Below are 22,469 nucleotides of genomic sequence, written 5' to 3'. Positions count from 1 at the left end.
GCAAAAAGCAACTCACAGAAGAGGAAATTGCATGGGAGATATTGCCTGGAAACGGCTGTTATGTTCAGGGTCATTCTTAAGAAAAATGTTTATGGAAAGAGGGTTCTCTCCTTTCTAACATGTCATTGTCCTTTGACCAGCTGGCAGCTGCGTGAGTATAAATTGATATGGTTATGCACTTAAGAGGAGTTACTTCATAGATAAGGCAAGATGGAGGGATTTGACATCTAAAAGAGGGTGATTTTAAATGGGTTAACAAACAAATTCTGTGCAATTCAGAAAACTATTGCCATTGGTGATTTTGATATTGATACAAGCAATTCAGAATGATCTCAGATCAAAGTGCATCCCCCTTTCTTATTGATTATTGGTTTGGATGAGCATTTAAAACTCCTCTTCATATTCAGCTTTTTGGCTGCCACCCTTCATGAGCACATCTGTTTGTTTGTAATTGTAGATATGAGTGAATTTATCATGTCCAGATAAAAGTGTTTCTCCTGGCTCAGCTTGTAATTTGGTCTAGGTTGGTAAAAGCAGTTATTTATCACTGACAGGCACATTTACATTTAGTAATTACACTCGTGTTGAAATATCTTTTGACTGACTGGTATGTCAGTAGGATTTATGCCAAGCTAAGGTGATTTTGGCACAGTCTGATAATGCCGAGATGATTGTATCATAGCCAGTAACCTGTAAGGGTTAGGGTTAGCTAAAAAATGTGTTTTCTCCATCTATTATAACCCACCTACATCCTCTTACACATTCCCCAGAGTTTCATGTTGTGGCTGGTCTGTCCTCCTCCGCTCACTAATATCCTGCTGCATATTTAAGGGGGAGAAACCCCTGGGGGAAGGCTGTGCTATGCAGGCCATGTAAGCTCTCCAATCCCTTCCTAAAGAAAAGTTTAATATTTTACATTTAATTTATCCTAAAACATCTCCACAACAAAGAGACGGGTCACAGTAAAAGGTCAGACTTTGTTTTTAAGGAATGTTACATACAGGATACAACATACAGGAATGTTGATCTGCAAGAGCTAAAGGAAGGACACTGCTGCAACACAAACTGTAGTTTATTGGGAACATGGACCACAGTATCAAACTTGTGTTGAGTGGCTAAGTAAACAACAACACAAGCCTCAGTAAACAACTCAAACATGTAACCAAATAAGGAATTGGCTTCAGTTAGTGTCAGGCTGAAGACTGTAGACTGTGACTGCAGCTTTGACTGTTTGTTAAAATCACACATACTTTACAATATTTCTGATAATTCTCCAAAAGCCTACTTTAATTTCCTACATTGATCTTCTTGCAGTGTTTCATAGAGGGTTTATCCCGCCTAACTCAGAATAAAGAGCGAGGGAAGATGTTAGTGGAAGGTTTTAACCGTCATCTATTAACTACATTGATACAGGGTTGAGATGCATCGAGTTCTGTCTGATTCAACTCAGCAGTTGATTGATCAATCAAATCTTCTGTTCACTTTTCAGTAAATAATCACATTAATCTACATTGTCGATGAAAGCAGAAAATCTTCTGAGTTTTTACCAGTTGGGAATAATAGAGACAAACGGCCCAATCTGACACAATCAGGTGCTGATGTGTGAGAAAATAAGAGTCAGTGTATGCAAGTTTGAAAATCACCTATAACTTATTTATTATCACTTTCAGCCATTTGTTCAGTTAATCTCATTATGCTATCAATCTTTCAGTCTGTTCCTGTGCCTCAGACACAATTAACAGTGATGGCGGTGAGGGATCATGGTCAGGGTGTCTGTATGGACGGGTATGGGATCAGAGATTTTGGGGGAGTCCTGTCTGCATGTGTGACAAAATATGTTGTTGGCCACACCCAGTCAGTGATGTCACAGCAGGTGTTTTGTTTTTGGGCTGACTCCACAACTCGACCGGCACAGAGGGTGGGGTCTCCACACCAGTTAAATTGGCACACTTAAACAGTATGTGCTGCCGATGCTGATTTGAATAGACAGATTTGTGCAGAACAAAAACCAAAAGCCATGTGTTACAAGAGCTTCATAAATATCTTGTGAATTTCTTTTTACAAAGCCTGTCATGGCTGATGGTAGTTGTGTTGCACCTGACATTTACCTGTTTGTAGTTCACCTCACTGAAACGCATCCTTACCAGAAAATCCTCCACTGCCACACTGCTGCTGCTGTGTGATCCCTCTCTGATAGCAATTCAACATCATATCTGCCGTCCATTTCGCCACTTATTCTCCAGTTTAAGCATTTGTCTCGTCCATGTCCCTGCATGACACATGCCCCACAGTTATGGCCAAATGAAGAGCATCTATTGAAAGCCGATTGGCAATATCTGCGCTGACATCACTGGTTTGGAAATGATCGGATGTGCCACCCGTTTGAAAGGTTTACACACAGAACAGTTTCCTGCACTTTGAAAACCATTTCAATCCTCCGTTTGACTTTCCTCTGCAAAATACTCACATGACGAATCATGAGTGCTGTTCAGTCTACTGAGCTGAAAATGTCTGTTGTGTCTGTAATCTTGCAGTGCAAGCACAGTTTGCCTGCAAGGGTGTGAGTACTTCCTGCACAGCAATGGGGAACATATAAGCTTCTCTGACAGCTAGCTGGATGATGTACCATTTAAAAAAAAAAAAAAAAAAATTATACCAATACACAAGCACTGATCAACTAAATTACACCCTGATGAGTCTTTTGGTCAACAGTTTGAATTAAAGTTGGTGTGAAACTGTTTGAGAGCAGCTATTTTCATGCTGTTTGACTCAATTTAAATGTTAATCCATTTTGTATTTATGATGAAAAGGTTAATATGTTTAGCTGTGTCTGTTGGCTTTTTTCTTCACCTGTAGTGAAAAACACAGCACATACTGTAATAATACTATTATAACTTTGCTTTCAATATTTGACCTCAGCAGATGTGAAGAGGTTTTATGACTCAGTAAACACGTAGGATCCTGATTCCTGTGTACTTACTGTGCACTATACAGTATTCTGTATACGTTTTCATTATCTCAGTAGCATGTAGTAACAACAAAATCATACCAATTTCTTTAACATTCCTATTAAAGTTGTGTAGTTATCTCTTTGCCATCATCATCTTTCTTCCTAAATGTTCGGTCTTATATTAGTTATGTTCCTATATTCTATTTATGTTTTCCATATTCCTCACATAATTGTTTATCGTTTTATTTGCTACAAAACATATTTTGTTATGATTTTCTAAAAGATGGTAAGATGGTGTCATCAATTAGTTAGTTTTTATTTTACAGCAATTTGTAAAACTAAAAACTTGGGCTATCTTAGGAGCTGAAAATCTTTCTTTACACAGTTGTTTTTTTGTTTTGGAGAAATAATCACTATGAATAACAGTATAACAAATGTGACATAGCAGACTCATCAGTCATAAGAAAGCTGCTGTAGTAGTACAGTATAATAAGTGTTGTCTCTGCTGCTTGTGTATGTGTTTCAGAATGACCAGCAGCTGGACTGTGCTCTGGACCTGATGAGGCGTCTGCCTCCTCAGCAGATCGAGAAGAACCTCAGTGACCTCATTGACCTGGTGAGTCTTTGTATTTCCTGTCAGATCTCCTTACAGGCAAAACACGCAGCCATGTCGGGGTATAGTCATTACAAAAATGGCAGAGCCCATATCGTAAGGATTACCGAACCTATCAGGTGAGTTAGTGTTTGACTAGATAACTCAGCAGCAAGTAACAATGTGACAGCTGTTGAGTTTGCTGATACTGAACCTCAAAATTTACCTAGAAAGAGGAATAAAGCTTTTTCAAAACTGAACATTCACATGTAAACGACAACACATAAGAAAGTTACAGAGCACCAAATATAACTAATGTAGACCCAAAAGTTAATAGAATATTAAAACACAGATGGATTGATTAGTGTAATAATCTATTAGTCAGCAGAACATTAATCGGCATCTATTTTGGTAATCAATTAAACAGTTTTTGAGCAAAATGCCAAACATTTGCAATCTGCAAAAGACAATTTTCACTATTTTCTTAAAATGTATAGACACAATGATTAGTCGATTATTTGAAAAACCAATTCACAGGTTAAATGATGATGAAAATAATCATTAGTTGCAGCCCTAAATAAAATAACAACTGAGAGGTATTAGTGCGACCATTCATAGGGAATGTGACTTTTTATGTGGTAGCAAGATAAAACATAAACATAATAGAATGACATTTCTATATCTCAACCAAGGTGTAATGTTCTGTAGTTGCATTGAATTAATCAGATTTGCAGTTCAGTGGTACATATTTGCCGATAGACTGCATTCATTTTAAGTCGCTTATTTTTGATAAACATCTGTAGTTTGTTTTGTAGCATCAGAAGTGTGTGTAAGTGTGTGTCTGTGTGTCGGCCTTTTGTGGTTTTGTTTGTGTTGTTTGAAAGTTTGTTGTTCAGGACTGTGCCAGTGTTACTGTTACTGCCATCTGTGTAACTGAAGGTGTTAGTATTCAATGCTCCAGTTATTTTCGTGTGTACAGAGTGGAGGTTAAGTTGTTTCTTTCTAAATTCTCCATTGAGCAGTTGGATAACTTACACAAAACTTCTGCCTGTAAATTAATAATCTGGTTCTTTCCTACAATTTTCTGTCAAAAAAGTTATTAACCGTGGAGTGTCAGCAGAGTCTGACAAATTAAGCAAAATCAGACACAAATCATATCACACTTTAACCAGTGTTTGCATGGCACCTTGTTTCGTGGGCATATCCGTCCCTTTAAAGGCCAGACCCCCACCTGCACACCTTCCTCTTCCCACACCTTTAACCTCAGCTCTTTCCTCACCCATTTCGCTGTGTCCGGTTGTTAGTGATTATTATCACAGCTGTCAATCACCTCTACTGCCAGGCACTTGTAGGCTCAACCATCTTTGCTCAACGTCTTCCTGGCAATTAAGAATCACCTGGAATCACCTCTTTCTTTTCTGTTTGTCCCACATCTATTCTCCTCTCCGATTTCCATTTCCCCTCTACCTCACTCTCCTCCCTGGGTTTTGTCTTGCCTCTCTCCCTTATCTCACCCATTACGTGCCGCCAGGTGTGTGTATGTGTGTTTGTGTGTGGGTACATACGGGGTGGTGGGGGCTTTTTTTTTTTCTTTTTTTTTTAGGAAAACAGGGCCTCCTTTGTTTCTTGCTCTGATGCAGGGGAGCATGGAGAGGAGGGGTCCATATCAGTCTGTGAGAAGTAATTTGTAACCCCTTATCCTGTAGATATTATGTTTCCCATTGATATGTTATTCTGGCTCAGCTCAGTAACCTCTGCTTATTGAGTGAAGCTGGAATGTGAGAGAAAGACAAGAACTTAAGTCATTTTTAACTTAAAAGCAGAATATCAGTTGCCAGAATCGTTGTGTTTTGCTGTATAGTCTGTTCCTCCATAGCCCTGGTTTTTTAAACTAGTATCTGTTACAGGAAGTCTTCATTGACAAAAACGGCTTGTAATCAAGTGGCTGAGGAGTCCAGATGTCCTCCAGAAGCTGCACTGAAGTATCTGGCAGTAGAAGATGTTAAAATTTAAATTCTTCTATCGGTGTTTGTATCCAGGTTCCCAGTCTGTGTGAGGACCTCCTCTCCTCTGTTGACCAGCCCCTGAAGATTGCCCGGGACAAGGTCGTGGGGAAAGACTATCTGCTCTGTGATTACAACCGAGACGGCGACTCCTACAGGTCAAATCAATAATTGCACTTGAGTCACAGACGAAGAACATTAACAACATTATGATCAGTTCATCAGTCAAAAGTAAATAAGCTACAGACTTTTAATGACTTTTGACTTCTTGGCAAAAATATATAACATCCAGTTTTGCTGAATTGCAAAAAAACCCCTTTTTAATTTCTATCTTTTATTAGAGTCAACACGTTGTTATAGCACAGTAGAGCACATGTGTTATTCAGTGCACAGGAATTAGGTAAATCAGTTTTTTTAATCATACCGACAAACACTGAGAGGTTTAAAGTCTTGAGAAATATTTGGCACACAGCAGAGAAACTGGTGAGATTGTTTGTGTGAAGCCAGTGTAGACCTGTTTGAAACACAGTCCTTATAGTGTGGTGGTCATCAGGGGCCGTGTGGCAACGGAAAAAAGTAGTGGTGAGACCGAGGTTACCAGCCAGTACAGTGGGGCATATTTAAGATGGATTATGTCACTTTTAAAAGAAAGTTGTCCTCTCACAAATGTTAAATTTATAAGAATTGAAACCTACTGTTGCTCAGTTCAGTACAGAGCTGAAACAAAAAGCTGATTAAACAATTTGATGGCAGTTATTTTGATAATCAATCATCTATTCACTGTCCATTTTCTGCCTTTCACTGTTTTTATCATTGTAAATTGAATATCTTTGGTGTTTGGACAGTTGGTTGAACCAAAGAAGCAATAACATGATGTCACATTGGTCTCTGGGATGTTGTGACTTGGGTTTTTCACGACTTACTTGGGTTTTATTGGCCAAACAGTTGATCAGTTAATCATTAAAATAATCAACAGATTAAGATAAAGAATAATGACAACAATTTTCCATCGCAGCCGTAATTCTACACACGCAGGGATCTTCCTGGTTCAGTTTTACCCTCTCTGGTGTGACCAGTAGCTTATGGTGGCTGATGTTAGAAAACTTAAGATAGATATTGTTGTGTGAGTGTCCCTCTCATGAGAATTTTATTGAATACAGGGAAATCCAGTGTGCCTTAACCCTGCATCTGCCACTTATGACCAAGTTACATAGTCTCACATCAAGGATTTAGCTGTTAGAAAGAGACATTTATTGCCAAGGTAAAATAATACAGCATCTTAACATTTAGTTAGATACATATTAACACTGAATTCTGTCGTACTCTTTAATACATCAGATCCCCGTGGAGTAATAAGTATGAACCTCCCATTGAAGATGGAGCCATGCCTTCAGCTCGCCTGAGGAAACTCGAGGTTGAGGCCAATAACGCCTTCGACCAGTACAGAGACCTGTGAGTACCAGCGAAGCCGTCTGATGCAGGGTTTTTAATAAACGCTGAGTGTGCTCCTCTTGTGACCTCTGATATCTGTGTTTTCAGGTACTTTGAGGGTGGTGTGTCCTCCGTGTACCTCTGGGACTTGGATCATGGCTTCGCCGGAGTTATTCTCATCAAGAAGGCTGGGGATGGATCCAAGAAGATCAAAGGGTGCTGGGACTCCATCCATGTGGTGGAGGTGCAGGTGAGAATCAGCTGATATGAAATAACAATAGGTTGACATTTGAATTTGCTCCTGTCTAGTCTTTTTTTTTTTTTTTACTTTTTCATTTTATTTTTCAATCTCAGGTGTATTTGTTTTTGCAACAAAGAACAATTATAGTTTGTTTTACATTCAGTTCCAATCTTTAAGAAAATATTTTTAAAAATATAAAATGTTTGAGCCCAAATGATTTCATATTCTAAAACACAAGAGAAACAAACAACAGTTAATTGTAAACGTTATTGATAATAGAGACTATACAGCATTAATATAGTAAGTAATGTTATGTTACCATCTTACTACCGCTCCTAAAAACATTTTAAAAATCTGTAGTATCAGGCAGAGACAAAACCTGTGCTTGATGTTTGCAGGTGATTTACTTTAAAATACATTGCTTGGAGAATAATTCAGATTTGTTGTTGTTTTTGTTCTGCTTGTACAAACAGGAGAAGTCCAGTGGCCGTACGGCTCACTACAAACTCACCTCCACCGTCATGCTGTGGCTCCAGACAACCAAGACCGGCTCTGGTACTATGAACCTGGGCGGCAGCCTTACAAGACAGGTACAGTGTTGAACTGACAATAAAACATTTCTAATGCTTCGAGCTGTGCTCCAGGGACCCATTAACTCTGCGGTTTTTTCATTGTTTCATAGATGGAAAAAGATGAGACGGTTGGAGAATCCTCACCCCACATCGCCAACATCGGCCGCCTTGTTGAAGTCAGTATAACTGCTAGCGTCCTGCTTGTTTGCCTTTTATTGACTGCTTACCCAAAGCAGTTATTCTTGTCATCTGGAATAATGCAGTGCATTGTTTCTCAGGAGCAGGTTTCCTGGACACAGGATTCTGCTGATATATCATAATGCTTTGAATACTGATAAAATGTTGTAACCTACATGACAATCATGTTGCGGAGCCACTCTCACTGTGCCTCGTGTTCAGGACATTCACAGCCTCCAAACCAAGTCCAGATGTTACCAGATAGAAAATAGAGGCAGGAATCATGCTGGAAGTTAAGAATGTTTCCATTCTTGTTCCAGGATATGGAGAACAAGATTCGCTCCACACTGAATGAAATCTACTTCGGGAAGACTAAGGACATCGTTAACGGCCTAAGGTAACACTTATTGATTTGTCTGGATTACTTGAACCAACTTCTCTTTTTTTTTTTAACAGGACTTCCAGTCAGCAGGGTCTGCAATCTCTGTTTTTCTAAATTTACTGGTCATACGATGATCCAGAGTCAGTTTACCTCCATGTCGCCATCTGCTGACCTGTTAAAGAACAGATGTTTTCTTACTTCTTTTTTAAACTTTCTGTCATTTCTTGTCTGACATTTTATTTCAACCTACCTCTGCTGCCCCTCCGTACGGTCGCAGTTTTTCTGTATTCATGTCATATCCTTCTCCTTCCCCAATCCCTGTCCTCAACCCCGCCAACAGGTCTTATTTTTTGTTATTGCCTTTCATCTATCATTTCTGCTGCCATTCTTATCACTGTCTATCCCTCTGTCAATCCCTCTGTCACCAATCCTGCCCTGCTGCCTCTCCTCTGCGCTCCAGATCTATTGAGTCTTTGCCTGATAACCAAAAGTACCGGCAGCTCCAGAAGGAGCTGTCTCAGGTCCTCACCCAGCGTCAGATCTTCATTGACTAGGGTCAGAGGTACACCCTCGCATGGAGAATTGTGTGTGTGTTTTTTGTGTGTGTATTGTTAAGTAGAAAATGAACAAGGGGAAATATTGCTGTACTGCTCTGTCCATGGTCTCCTCCTTGGGTCTCGCTCTCAGATGTGTTACTGAACATTTAGGAAGGAAGCAGCTAAAAGGCATGTTGGCTCACAAAACAACATATTTGAAGACATTACTTTGGGCTCTGGGGAATCGTGTTGGGCTTTTCTCTCTATTTTCCTACATTTTGTAGACTAAACAATTAATCACTTTATTGTAAAAATAAGTGATAAGCTGGGCAATAATGAAAATTGTATTTACTTATATTTTGGCAAATTGGCATTATTAATAGTTTGTCAAATCAGTAGTAGTTCCTGTTTTCATTGTACCCATAAGTGTACAGACAACTATCACTGGATTTCTTTGATTGTGGAGAAAACTTCAAAATGATTCGATTAGTTTTGGAGTTACAAGGAGCGTATTGTATTTTTTTCTGTGATTTTTAAGCAGGTTTATTGATGTGTATTCGCAAAGGACAGCAAAGATAATTATATCCTGTGTGTGTAATACTGAATCTAAAATTATAGCAACAATAATGTGAATCATATCTGTTCATTCAGATTTGACTCCAGCATGAATTTTAACACAAATTGCAGCACTTGGCCCCACGAGTTGTGTGTCACCACCTCTGCTGCAAGTCGTTTCTGATCATGTTGGTCAACTGGCCGAATCAGCAGCCAAACAACAAAAACTAATTTCCCTTTGTTTGTAGAACACCGACACGCACCCTCCCCTCTAGCAGTGCCTTCGTCTTACTTCTTGGGAACATTTTGTTGGTGAAACTGGCATTAACTTGTGCACCTTAGACTAAAGCTTATGTCATTAAGATTATTGTTCAAATTTTAAACATTAGTTTAAATAGAAGACAGATGTCACCAGGCATTTGTAGGACATTTGTTTGTTAAGATTTAGATAAAGCAACAACAGCAACAGCCGAAAGTAGAAAATGATACAAACCAAATCCGCCTGATTGAGTGGTTTGTATCATTTTCTACTTTCGGCTGTTGCTGTTGTTGCTTTATCTAAATCCTGTCTCTTATACACATCTGCCTTCGTCTTACTTCTTGGGAACATTTTGTTGGTGAAACTGGCATTAACTTGTGCACCTTAGACTAAAGCTTATGTCATTAAGATTATTGTTCAAATTTTAAACATTAGTTTAAATAGAAGACAGATGTCACCAGGCATTTGTAGGACATTTGTTTGTTAAGATTTAGATAAAGCAACAACAGCAACAGCCGAAAGTAGAAAATGATACAAACCAAATCCGCCTGATTGAGTGGTTTGTCAAAGTTCAGGGGGGGGGGGAACTGAATGCTGTATGAACATTTGCATGCTCTTTAGCTGCTCAATCTGCAGCACTCTGTGTGGGCATGTTATGCAGGTTGTGTTCAACCTTTTAAACTAATGGACACACAAGGGACACACTAACCATGTCAGAGTTTTCAGAGCAGCCATCTTTTGTCCTATCAGAAGTTTAACTCTTAATGGATGTGAACGCGATGAAATAAAATCACAGAAAAACTCTTATTAGCATAAATATTCACCCCTGTCAGTTTAACAGGATGATATCATTCAGAAACTCTGAGTCTGATCTAAACAGAATGAAGATTTCTGCTGTTTTAATTTTATATTTGCACATATAATTCTATGAATTTGTTCTCAATTCATTATGAATCTTCAAATATCTCACCAAAGTGCAAAATGTAAAGGACTGTGAATACTGCCGCAAGACACTGTCAGCAGGTGAATCATATTATTGAATTGCATGATAACAAATAACTGTAACCATTAGTTTCCTTTGCCTGACATTAATATTCCATGTGTGCAGTGTGTATACATGTAATGTGTGATAACACATATGTTTCACAGAGAAGCAGACTTGGACTGTGCTGTTATATAACTAACACTTTTACAAAGATTCAGTTCCTCAGTTTTTCTCTTGAATTTACAGACCGTGTGTTTCTGTTTCAATGGAGAAACTTTTCCAATCTCTGTTGTTGTTTTCATATTCGATGTTGCACACACTGACTGTCTCTCCTCTCTTTGTGTCTCTCCTGCACAGGAGTGTTCAGACTCTGGCTGACAAGTCAAAGCAGGAGGCTCTGAAGGTCGACCTGATGGAGGCACTCAAACGCAAACATAACAGCTAGAGATGCTTTTTCTTTTTCCTCTGACTTCTCTCACTCTCTCCGCCTCATCTCTGCCATCTTTTCTCTGTTTCTTTTCGTCTCTCCCTCCATGCCTGTTCCAGTGCTGCACTCTTGTTTATTTGTGAAAAAACAAAAAAGGAGAAAATGCTTAGCTTTTTATTTGGGTTTTTTTTTTCTTTTCTTTTTCTTTTTTTTTCTTTTTGTTTTTTGTTTTTGTTTTTTTCTGTTGGGTTTATTTTCATGCATCTCATCTGCCATGAAGCCATTCACTCCCTCTGTCTCTCTTCACCCCTCTCTTCTCTGTCTGTTCTCTCCCATGTTATGAATATAATGATAGTATTACCACGGTTAATGATAATCTTACAGTGTGAGGATCATTGTAGTAATAATCCCTGATGTTCTCACAGCTGATGTGTCCTCGGTCAGTTTGAAATGAGCGACTTTGGCCCTGCTCTTCCTCCGTGGTGAGGAAACGGACATAGACTGTGCTGTACGTGGTGTAGGCTTGGTGGGGCTGTCATTATTATGTACATCAAATTTATTTCTTGCACCTATTTTTGTCTACGACACCCCCCTGATATATTTGTATAAAATTATAACTGTCCGTGTATAACTGTCATTCTTCTGGCCGTTGTAAACGGTGCGAACACGAGGGCGGCCTTCGGTTTGTGTTAAAAGGTTTTTATTCTTCGCTCCACTCTGTCCGCATGCATGTGAGCCTATGTGGGAGCATGGGGCCGCAGCCAGTGGAAGTGTAGACTTATCAAACATGGGGGATAGACTGTTATAATCACCAGGTACACCCTTGTCGTCGATCCAATCCCCTACACTGTGTATAACATGACAGTTTGCCTCCCCTCTGTTCGGCTTATTCAACTCTTCTCTCTCCTCACCTACTATGTCTTTGTTGGGGGTCAAAGTTTGTCTTTGTGTCTCAGTGGAAACCTTTGACTGTTTCCATTTTGGAGGGGAATCTTTTGTTGTATTTTTGTTTTGTTTTTATTTTGTAAAGCTTATGATTCATATTGTATTAGAGCCTCCAGCAACAATAAAAACGGTAAAAAGCTACTTCTATTTTTTTATTCTTAATTTCTTATTGATGTGCCACACTGTAAAGCTAGTGGACAAAATAACAGAAACACTTCTGAACAGGGATTTGAAGTATTACCATTGCAAACATCGCCACCCAGGAAGGACTTTAAGTCTTCTATTAAGCATTTAAAAGCAATATATGAGCATTTATCATAAATTGCTTATAACACAATAGAATGTAGATGTAAGCAAATACAGTTTTTACCTCGTATTTGACAACTGTCAAGCCTCCTGTGAGCACCCATAAGTGAAAGCTGTGGTAAACAGATAATGAATGACAGTATAAACATTTGCTAATTGGCATTTTACAGCCCTGTCGAAATTAACGCAGAACATCGCACAGCTGAGGACGATAGCAATGTCATTAGTTTTGCATGTATTTGGTCATAAATAAAAGTATGGGACAAATTAAAAATTTGACCAAAGTGTCAAGGAAAAGTTGGAAGATCGCCAAGATTATTACAATTTATCCTGCGGGCACAATGAATACCTACAACTTTTATGACAATCTATCCAATAATGTCAAAATATTTAACAACAATAAATAAAAGGGAAAAGTGAGAGGCTCACCGAAGTTGCAGTAATAGGATTCATCATCTGGGGAACGTGAATGTCTATACTAAATTTCATGGTGATGCATTTTTGCTAAGGAATCCTTCGGTTAGTTTGAAGGGAGAAGACTTGTAACAGCGACATGTCCTGATTGTTTTCTGATGAGCAAAGTACTCAGACACTGCACTTAGGTGTAATTTTGAGGAACTTGTACATGATATGAGTAGCTCCATTTCCTGCTACTTTATTATTTGACCTCAGTTCAGAGGCAAGTTTTGTACTTTTACCCCACTATTTAGTTAGAAGTGTTCAAATTCAGATTAATAATTAGCAATATAATCACCAAATAAATGTTTATGTATTATATATCTAGTAGACACACAACATGATGCAGCTCTCATCATGGACATACTGAATACTGACTGACCCCGTCTCCTCTCACTGTGTGGCTGCAGTTTGTCCACTAGGTGTCAGTGACACTCAGCACATCAGCTCAGCTCCGGGGTTCACAACAGTTTGCATCAAAGATTTCACTGGTCTGTTGTGTCTTAATTTCATCTTATCTTACTCTAACTGAGTTCACCTTATGACAGAGTCTGAACTGAAAACCACGAACTAATAAAGCCTACAGGAAAACAACCGGTGAACACAAATTAAATAGGTTTGATTGTAGACTTAAATGTAACTATCCCTCCTTTGGCAGAACAATGGACAGGGCAACTTGTCTTGTATTTACATTTTGATTAATGTCTTCCAGTTAGTGAGTAATCGCTTTCTGGAGGTGAGCTGCTTGAACACAAATTTGTCATAGATTAAATAATAGGTGGTTTCAAGTGGTGATGTGCCACCACTGCATCATCTACAAGATCTCGCTCTGTGTTGAACTCTTACACTCAAACAGTGTAGAAAGCAGAACTAAGACGAAGATAGCACTGCCTGTATCTATAACTGAAGCTCTGTGGAGACTATGGGTAGTTGTAGCAGCATTCATACATGGCAAGTTGTCAAGTAAAATAGCTAATGAAAGTCTAGTTGTTGTTTTCTGATAATAAATGAAGCTTTGAGAAGAGAAGAGAATTTCCAGTGGCAGGTTTTATGTCAAGACCCTAACATAGCTGTTTTCCTCTCTCTCTCTCTCTCTCTAACACACACACACAGGTTTATGATAATGAGGAGCCTCAAGGCGCAGGGGGAGCAGGAGCCATTTTTTTACCATTCAAGCGGAGTTGCGCGGACGGAGCGGAGGTGTTGCTGCCGCTGTTGTTGTTGCCGCCGGCGTGTGTGAGTGTGTGCGAGCAGCTCCGGCCAAGGTTACTGCGGGTTTACCTCTTCAAAAAAAAGAAGGAAAAAAAAAAATCAGCCGGAGTGACCGGGGAGAAGTGCGCCCACTGAGAGCATGGCTCCTCTGCAACAAAGGGAAACTCACAGGCGGAAAGTTTAAAGGAATAAGGAGCTGCAGAAATTCCCAGCCGGAGAACACACACTGAGGAGCGATGCACTTCGTTAAATGGGACTTGTTGTTAATTTTCTGGTGGTGCAAACTGGTTTCGCTGGCGCATTGTTACAACGTTCACATCAGTGAGGATGCGGGACCAGGGACGGTGGTGGCCGGCGTGGAGCGGGGCGCGCAGTGCGCTTTGGATCAGGTACTCGCTCCCAAATTTTCGGAGCAGTTTCTGGAGACTGACTCAGCGGCGGGCACTGTGTTTGTTTCGGACTCGATAAAGTGCGCCTCGCTGCGCTCAAACCCCTTCACCGTGTACACTGTGGCAGACTGCACGGACTCCGGCTACAGGCACCTCCTCACCAGCCAGTACGAGGTGCATGTTCACGGTAGGAACTGTTCAAACAAGCGTAAAAGAAAACCTCAGTGGGACATGGAGGTCCTCAGTTTGTTTAGCACCCACAACCGCCACCACCGCTCAGAGTGCCACCAAGCAGGCTCTGCTTTATTTCCAGTGGGAGGTCTGCTACCTGGCTCCCCAGTCCGCTGCAAAGTCACCAACAGTCGGGACTTTTACTTCTCAGAGGGGGACTTGTTTGTGTCTGAGACTCTGTGCTGGAGGCAGGACACCCTCCTGGAGCTAGACCTGCTCTGCGATGTACTCACAGGAAATGCTAAGGTCAATCACGCCATCCACTGGCGTGTGGGGCAGGGCCCCTTTAGGCAGGGCCACCTAGGAAAGCTGTTAGAGAAGGCAGCTCAGTCTGATTCAGGGATTGTGAGCAGGAGGAGGAGGAGAAGCATCAACAGCAGCCCCCAGTTTCAGCCCCCAATGTACCAAGTGTCTGTGGCAGAGAATAAGCCAGCTGGGACTCCTGTTGTTGTTTTGAAAGCAGTGGATGTGGATGAGGGGGAGGCAGGCAGGCTGGAGTATTTCATAGAGGCTCTTTTCGATAGCCGTTCCAACAACCTCTTCGCTGTGGACCCGGCCACCGGTGCCGTGTCCACAGTAGAGGTGCTGGACCGGGAGACAAAAGACACCCATGTGTTTCGTGTGACAGCAGTTGACCACGGCACACCTCGACGCACAGCCATGGCCACCCTCACTGTCACAGTCAGTGACACAAACGACCACGATCCTGTGTTTGAGCAGCAGGACTATAAGGAAAGCATCAGAGAGAATTTAGAAATAGGCTATGAGGTGTTAACTGTGAGGGCCACTGATGGGGATGCACCTGTCAATGGTAACATCCTTTACCACATCCTCAACAGCAACGGGTCCAATGATGTGTTTGAGATTGATTCGAGGTCTGGTGTAATCCGCACCAAAGGCCTGGTAGACAGAGAGGAGGTAGAAGCTTATATGCTGTTAGTTGAAGCAAATGACCAAGGTCGTGACCCCGGGCCCCGCAGCGCCACAGCTACTGTTCACATAGTGGTAGAGGATGATAATGACAATGCTCCACAGTTCAGTGAGAAACGTTATGTGGTCCAGGTGCCCGAGGACATGACCCCTAACACAGAGATCCTGCAGGTCACCGCCACAGATCAGGACAGAGGGGGAAATGCTCTCGTTCACTTCAGTATCATGAGTGGAAACACCAGGGGACAGTTTTATATTGATGCTCAGACAGGTAAAATGGACCTGGTGAGTCACCTTGATTATGAGGCAAACAAAGAATACACTCTGAGAATTCGAGCTCAGGATGGAGGACGCCCTCCGCTATCCAACATCAGTGGCCTGGTGACGGTGCAGGTGTTGGACGTTAATGATAACGCCCCCATTTTTGTCAGCACCCCATTCCAGGCCACCGTGCTGGAGAACGTGCCGCTGGGCTACTCCATCATCCACATCCAGGCAGTGGATGCAGACTCTGGAGACAACTCCAGGCTGGAGTATCGCCTCACTGAAACCACGCCAAACTTCCCCTTCACCATCAACAACAGCACGGGGTGGATTGTAGTGGCGGCCGAGCTGGACAGGGAGAGTGTAGATTTTTACAACTTTGGAGTGGAGGCCCGCGATCACGGCTACCCTGTCATGTCCTCCTCAGCCAGTATTAGCATGACTATTCTGGATGTCAACGACAACAACCCGGAGTTCACTCAGAAGTCGTATTACATGCGACTGAATGAGGATGCAGCCGTGGGGACCAGCGTGGTGACAGTGTCGGCTGTGGACCAGGACATTAACAGTGTGGTGACCTATCAGATATCCAGTGGAAACACCCGCAACAGATTCTCCATCACGAGCCAGAGTGGAGGGGGGCTCATTACGCTGGCACTGCCTTTAGACTACAAGCTGGAGCGACAATACGTCCTCACTGTCACTGCAAGTGACGGTACTCGCTTTGACACCGGCAAAGTGTTTGTTAATGTCACAGATGCCAACACACACCGGCCTGTGTTCCAGAGCTCACATTACACCGTCAACATTAATGAGGACCGGCCTGTGGGCACCACTGTTGTTGTAATAAGTGCCACAGATGAAGACACGGGTGAGAACGCACGCATCACCTACTTTATGGACGACAGCATCCCTCAGTTTGACATCGATTCAGACACAGGAGCTGTCACCACACAGATGGAGCTGGACTATGAGGACCAGGTTTCATACACTCTCGCCATCACTGCTCGGGATAACGGCATCCCACAGAAGTCCGACACCACCTACCTGGAGATACTGGTGAACGACGTCAACGACAACTCCCCCCGCTTCCTCCGAGACCACTATGTGGGTTCTGTGATGGAGGACGTGCCGGTGTTCACCAGCGTGGTCCAGGTTTCTGCCACCGATCGAGACTCTGGGCTCAACGGCCGAGTCTTCTACACCTTCCAGGGCGGGGAGGATGGCGATGGAGACTTCATAATTGAATCCACCTCTGGCATTGTTCGCACGCTGCGCAGATTAGACAGAGAAAATGTGCCCATTTACAGCCTGCAGGCATTTGCTGTGGATAAAGGTGTTCCTGCTCTGAAGACACCAGTAAACATTCAAGTAACAATCCTAGATGTGAATGACAACCCCCCTGTGTTCGAGAAAGATGAGTTTGACATAATGGTGGAAGAAAACAGCCCCATAGGCCTTGTGGTTGCACACATATCAGCCACAGATCCAGATGAAGGCAGTAATGCACAGATCATGTACCAGATCGTGGAGGGAAACATCCCAGAAGTTTTCCAGCTGGACATCTTCTCTGGAGAACTGACTGCATTAATAGACCTGGACTATGAGACAAGAGCTGAGTATGTTATTGTGGTGCAGGCCACCTCCGCCCCTCTGGTGAGCCGCGCCACAGTCCACATTAAACTTGTCGACAAGAATGACAATATGCCCGTGCTCAAAAACTTCCAGATCATCTTCAACAACTACGTGACGGACAAATCGAGCAGCTTCCCCACCGGAGTGATCGGCCGCATCCCCGCTCACGACCCCGACGTCTCAGATCACCTCCACTACAGTTTCGAGGTGGGAAACGAGCTGAACCTAGTCCTCCTGAACCAAAGCACGGGGGAGATCCAGCTGAGCCAGGCCCTGGATAACAACCGGCCCCTGGAGGCCTCCATGAGGATCTCGGTGTCAGGTGAGACAGTTGGATAACTCCTCCCACTGAGGGGAGACCGGCCTTACTGAGATGTATTCCTATTCTCTTTCCATGAACATGTCCCATCTCTTCATTTCCACTCTGCTTCACTTCACCAGGTAAATGGAAGTGATGATGACTTAAGTATGTCTTTCTTGGCTTTAGTATTCCATAGTGATTTTTCCTGAAATAGAAATATTCATGAAGGAGGATTAATATTCACTACAGGATATTTGTAAGCCACTCCACTTTTTCAAAAAAAAAAAATCACACTCTGCCAAGAGACAAAGATGTATTTAAGCACTCACATTCTGTGAGGTAGATTGTTTTGTTGCATGTAGGGGGGCTTCTGTCATTTTTTTTGGGCCCCATCATTAAGGAATTTTCTTGTTTACACAAACCTAATTTTTTTTTTGCCTATTGTTCAGATTTAAATAGCTGTTTGTCTGAGCATGTCTGCATCCTGTGGGATCCACGCTTCAGTGGGCAGACCGATCATGCCCCGTAACTACCCATCAGACCACCCCTCCCACATACATCGAAATTGTCATATGTTTGACTGGGTTGTTGTTTCCTGTTGTAATTTGACATTTCATAACTGTCCGTGCTCCCAGCTCTAGAGTGCTTGAGGCTGATGATTCTGGTTTGAGTGCACTTCTAAAGAAGAGAGACAACAAGCACTGGTTCAGATGTAAATTATTTTTTGCTCCACTGTTTTGGACTTTCAGTATGAGATACGATGGGCCATGTTGGTCTGAAACAAGCCAACCAAGTGTTAGGCTGTGTCAGTCCCACTGCTGGTGTTGTCTTTCCTAACCTGCATATCTTAAACTGTCTGTGTTCCCCGCACCTTCAATTTTGCATGCCAGCACAAATTACAGAGTTTTATTTGCTTCCATTATGTGACTGAACTTGTGTGTTGGGCGTGTGTACCCATTACCCTCAGTTGGAGCTTTTTTGATGCGGAGTAACTGTAAATCTGCCTTCTCTTTGACCTTGGCACAACCTAAGAGAAAGGGAACCAGAACCGAGAACGTTATTAACGGTGGACTTCAAGGTTAAAGAGGAAATCAAATACTAAACAAGAACAGTGAGGATTAAGGCCGGTAGAAACCTTGGGATTTCTTTGATTTTATTGAATGAGATGAATGAGACAATGGAAGTGTAGATCGAGTGCTTTCCTATTTGTTGATGAGTGGACACTGAAGAGCAGATACTGTAAGGTTAGCGTGGGTAGTCGTTATAATGGATTGGAGCTGTGCTTTGCCCCTCTGGAGAACAATAGTGAGCTGTCTATTCAGGGGCAGGCGCTAGAGCTCATACCAGGCTGTGGTTGGGGGCAACAGCTGTGACTCCACCAAGAACCAATTAGAGGCCGTGTCTCCCCTGCGCGTCCTGCACCTGCTGGGGTTTATGAGTCAGCACCCCTGCAGGAGACAGAGGGAGATGGAGGGAGACAGGAGGACAGAAGGGGGGAAGGGGGGGGGTGAGTTAAGTTGTGGTTGTGTAAACTGGAGATATGTTGAAAAATACAGTCGTACTGTAAGAGAGCAGGGAAGTCATTAGACAGTTGGAGGAGGAGATGGGGTTGGAAAATGAGCTCCTCCTATAGATGCTACTGACCCCAATTTTCAAAGGCTTCTCCCTCAAGGGACCTCCCAAGTCTTCCCATTATCTTTCCCTTTATGCTGCCGTTTAAGAGGCCCCTTATGATGGACGATTTTTGATGGGCTCTTTTGTATGTTGTTGGACTGTGATTAACATCGTCTCTGAGCTCCACTCTTCATACTGAAATAGATGTAATGGTTCAAATGTAGCTACACTAGTGTTTGCTATGCTTTGGGAAGGAAACCTTTTTATAAAAATCCACCGATTATGATGGTCTGCTTAAAGTTGAATTCAGTATCTACTGCACTGAACATGCAGTAATCATTTTTCAGATCCCATTGGATCTCACTTTGTCTGATATAAGAATAAGATATGAAATAATTAACTTCAGTTACACCAGACTTTTATCCCATAAGGACTTGTAATCACTTTACATAAGGAAATAATATGTAATCTGTTAATCCTCTGTGTTCTGTATTATCATCATGCTCAGTATGAGTTATTGTTCTTGATGCTGTTTATCCTGCGTCTCACAGACATGCTGATAACTTACCTAAAAGCGGTAGAAAACAAAAATGGACGAGAAATCAAAATAATCAAAATGTACATTTTTACCTAATAACTACATCTCATTTTAAAGGAATAGATGTCAGAGTATTGGTTGCCTAATGATATGAGAATCTATATCAACTGGCAAATATGTAATAATAATGTAGATAGTGGTCAATATTGAGATAGTGTTAAAACATTGTTACCGATGGTTGAAAAAAAATGAATTGAGATAAAGACTAGCTACTCCATTTGGATAAATGATTTAACTGAACCATATTTGAAGAAGCTTAAGTAAAATGTATTGAAATCGTTATATTTACTTAAATACATCCCTATTTCCCCTGTTACGATAGACAGCACCTTGATACTTATGTCAACAAATTCTCTCAGTGACATTAAGATTGGCTTCATATTCATTCAAAACCATAAGCAGGCGCTTAAAAACATATCCGACAACCACATAACCTGGAGATCTTCCTGTCTTGTAGTGTGTTGGCTGTGTGCGCTGGCATAAATTAATGATTATAACCATTTAATTATGTTAAGGAGCCAGATTTAGTGGTGTGTGGGTGCTGGGCCTGCCTCCATACTGAATGGGAGAAAAGAGACTCATAAACTAATATCAGGATTAATTAATCGATGTTGTCGTGATTAGAAACGGCTGATTTCAGATTTTTCTGGGGAATCTGACTCACATTTCTGCCCATGTTGAGGACAAAACTGATATCTGATGGTACTAGTCACCATGTGTCACTTCTCTTATATGAAGAGCATTGTGGTCGTGCTGCTGGGTGAGAGGTATAAGTTGTCGTCTGTGGGATTAGATTTGCAGCATCTGTATCACGGATTCTGTCAGACCAGTGTTGACATACTCAGGGGCTGATCCACTGCTCCCAGGCAAGCGTGAGCCTGCATAAATAGGTGTTTGCGTTTGATGGCAAAGACTTTTTCCCTGCTTTTCTTTCATCCTTAAAGCCCTTTTAATTTGCCCATAGAAAGTATAGCTAATCCATTTATGAACGTGTTATCATGCTTGGTATGTGTGAGGTCAATCTTTGGTAGTTTTATCATTTTCATATTGATATGTCAATTCCTGTACATTCCTTGCATCATAAAGCGACTCTGTAGGAGCGGCACAGTCAGATTTGAGCTCCCCTGTGTGGCAAATATGCAATGTATACATTATTACAGATACGCCATGAGGACACTTTGTCCTTGTTTTAATCAGATTCTGAGTCCAAGCCAATATCATGCCCCTATGCTCGCTTTGAAAACGCCAATGCAGAGATTTAACAGACAAACACGCCTTCATAACTAATGATGGCAGTTTGATTCAGCTCACATCACACTGCAGGTTATACAGATGCTTAAATTACATGGTGGACAGCAAATATTTTCTCTCTCTGGTCACTGTCTGGAGGGGAGGGGGGGGCTTTTGAGTTTCAAGTGTTGAGTCTGAAGTGGATGTGGATGCTCCAAGGTTAAACTACTTTGCTGTTTCAGTTGTCTGAGCCAAACATGCTGGCATTCGGCCCAACTAACCGGGGCAGACGGCGAATATCCCCATATGGATCAAGCTTTCTGTTTTCTCAAAGATTATTTGGTCCCTTTCTAAATTTGAAATGTTTAGAAGAGATTACATTGATTGTTTGGAGATACAGACAAGAAATGAGAATGAAATTCTTCGTGCATGAATATGTTTTGAAGTCGTCTCGGACCCCCTTTGCCCCTGTTCCTTCACCATCCTTGCATAAGATAAAGCTACGGGACTGGAATTTTAATGGAGGGGACTCTGTGCTCCGCTACATACTTTCCAAGTAAGAGCCAAGACATTCACAGCCAGCATAATTTCATTATAATCTATTAAACCCTGTAACTGTCTGTGGAGAGACTTTCTCAGGGGTTTGTTTCTGTAACACTAGACCATTAGGCTGCACAAATCTGGTATATTTGTGTGTGTGCGTGTGTGTGTGTGTGTGTGTGTGTGTGTGTGTGTGTGTGTGTGTGTGTGTGTGTGTGGGGCCTCCTCCAACAGCTGGACGACTCTGATTGCTTTTTCTTCTCGCCGTCATATAATTATTTCACTCAGGCAGAGCGTACCTTGGATTTGTGTGTACTTTACGGTTGATGAATTTCTGTTTGCCTTATGCTCGATTCATGCGATTCAAAGTCACAGCTTGCAAACGCTCACTCGTGTTTTGTGCGACTGGAGTCATCCCTAATGCTCCCCGTTCATTCTTCGTGCCCTCCTCGCCCTCCCTGGACGGCGTTAGTCACACTCGCAGGCTTGCTTGGAATGTTTGTAGCACTGTTTCTCCTCTTTTTATCCCTATAACATCACCTCTCACCTTGATCCTGTTTCTCTTTTCCCTCTTTTTGTTTGCCTGTCACCATTTCCCATTTTTCTCCTATCTACCCGGGTCTATGGCTCTCACCCCTGCAACCTCCACTGTTCCCTCCCATCATTTCAAGCTCCTCCACCCTCCCTCTTCACCCCCCCTCCCCCCCC

The 22,469-nt window shown here is 42.0% G+C and overlaps 2 protein-coding genes across 4 annotated transcripts in view; both read left to right on the top strand.

The window, feature by feature from the left end:
• Positions 1–12,196, top strand: part of capzb (capping actin protein of muscle Z-line subunit beta) — a 14,160-nt gene extending 1,964 nt beyond the window's left edge. The window contains 9 exon segments of the mRNA XM_023414210.2: positions 3,477–3,566; positions 5,582–5,703; positions 6,884–6,997; positions 7,085–7,226; positions 7,691–7,807; positions 7,900–7,965; positions 8,287–8,363; positions 8,809–8,910; positions 11,041–12,196. Of these exon segments, the coding sequence (XP_023269978.2) occupies positions 3,477–3,566; positions 5,582–5,703; positions 6,884–6,997; positions 7,085–7,226; positions 7,691–7,807; positions 7,900–7,965; positions 8,287–8,363; positions 8,809–8,902 (822 nt within the window). The 3' untranslated portion in view covers positions 8,903–8,910; positions 11,041–12,196.
• A 1,799-nt stretch (positions 12,197–13,995) lies between these two features.
• Positions 13,996–22,469, top strand: part of celsr2 (cadherin, EGF LAG seven-pass G-type receptor 2) — a 60,210-nt gene continuing 51,736 nt past the window's right edge. For all 3 annotated transcript variants that reach the window (XM_087176016.1, XM_087176015.1, XM_023414168.2), the window contains exon 1: positions 13,996–17,800. In XM_087176016.1, coding sequence (XP_087032142.1) covers positions 14,266–17,800 — 3,535 coding nt within the window. In that variant the 5' untranslated portion in view covers positions 13,996–14,265. The remainder of the gene's footprint in view (positions 17,801–22,469) is intronic.

The sequence above is a fragment of the Seriola lalandi genome, unplaced genomic scaffold, assembly GCF_002814215.2.
Source record: "Seriola lalandi dorsalis isolate HSWRI2012SDOR001 ecotype SW California unplaced genomic scaffold, Sedor1 jcf7180002054522, whole genome shotgun sequence".
NCBI classification, from domain to species: Eukaryota; Metazoa; Chordata; class Actinopteri; order Carangiformes; family Carangidae; genus Seriola; species Seriola lalandi.
This window is presented reverse-complemented; position numbering and strand designations above follow the sequence as displayed.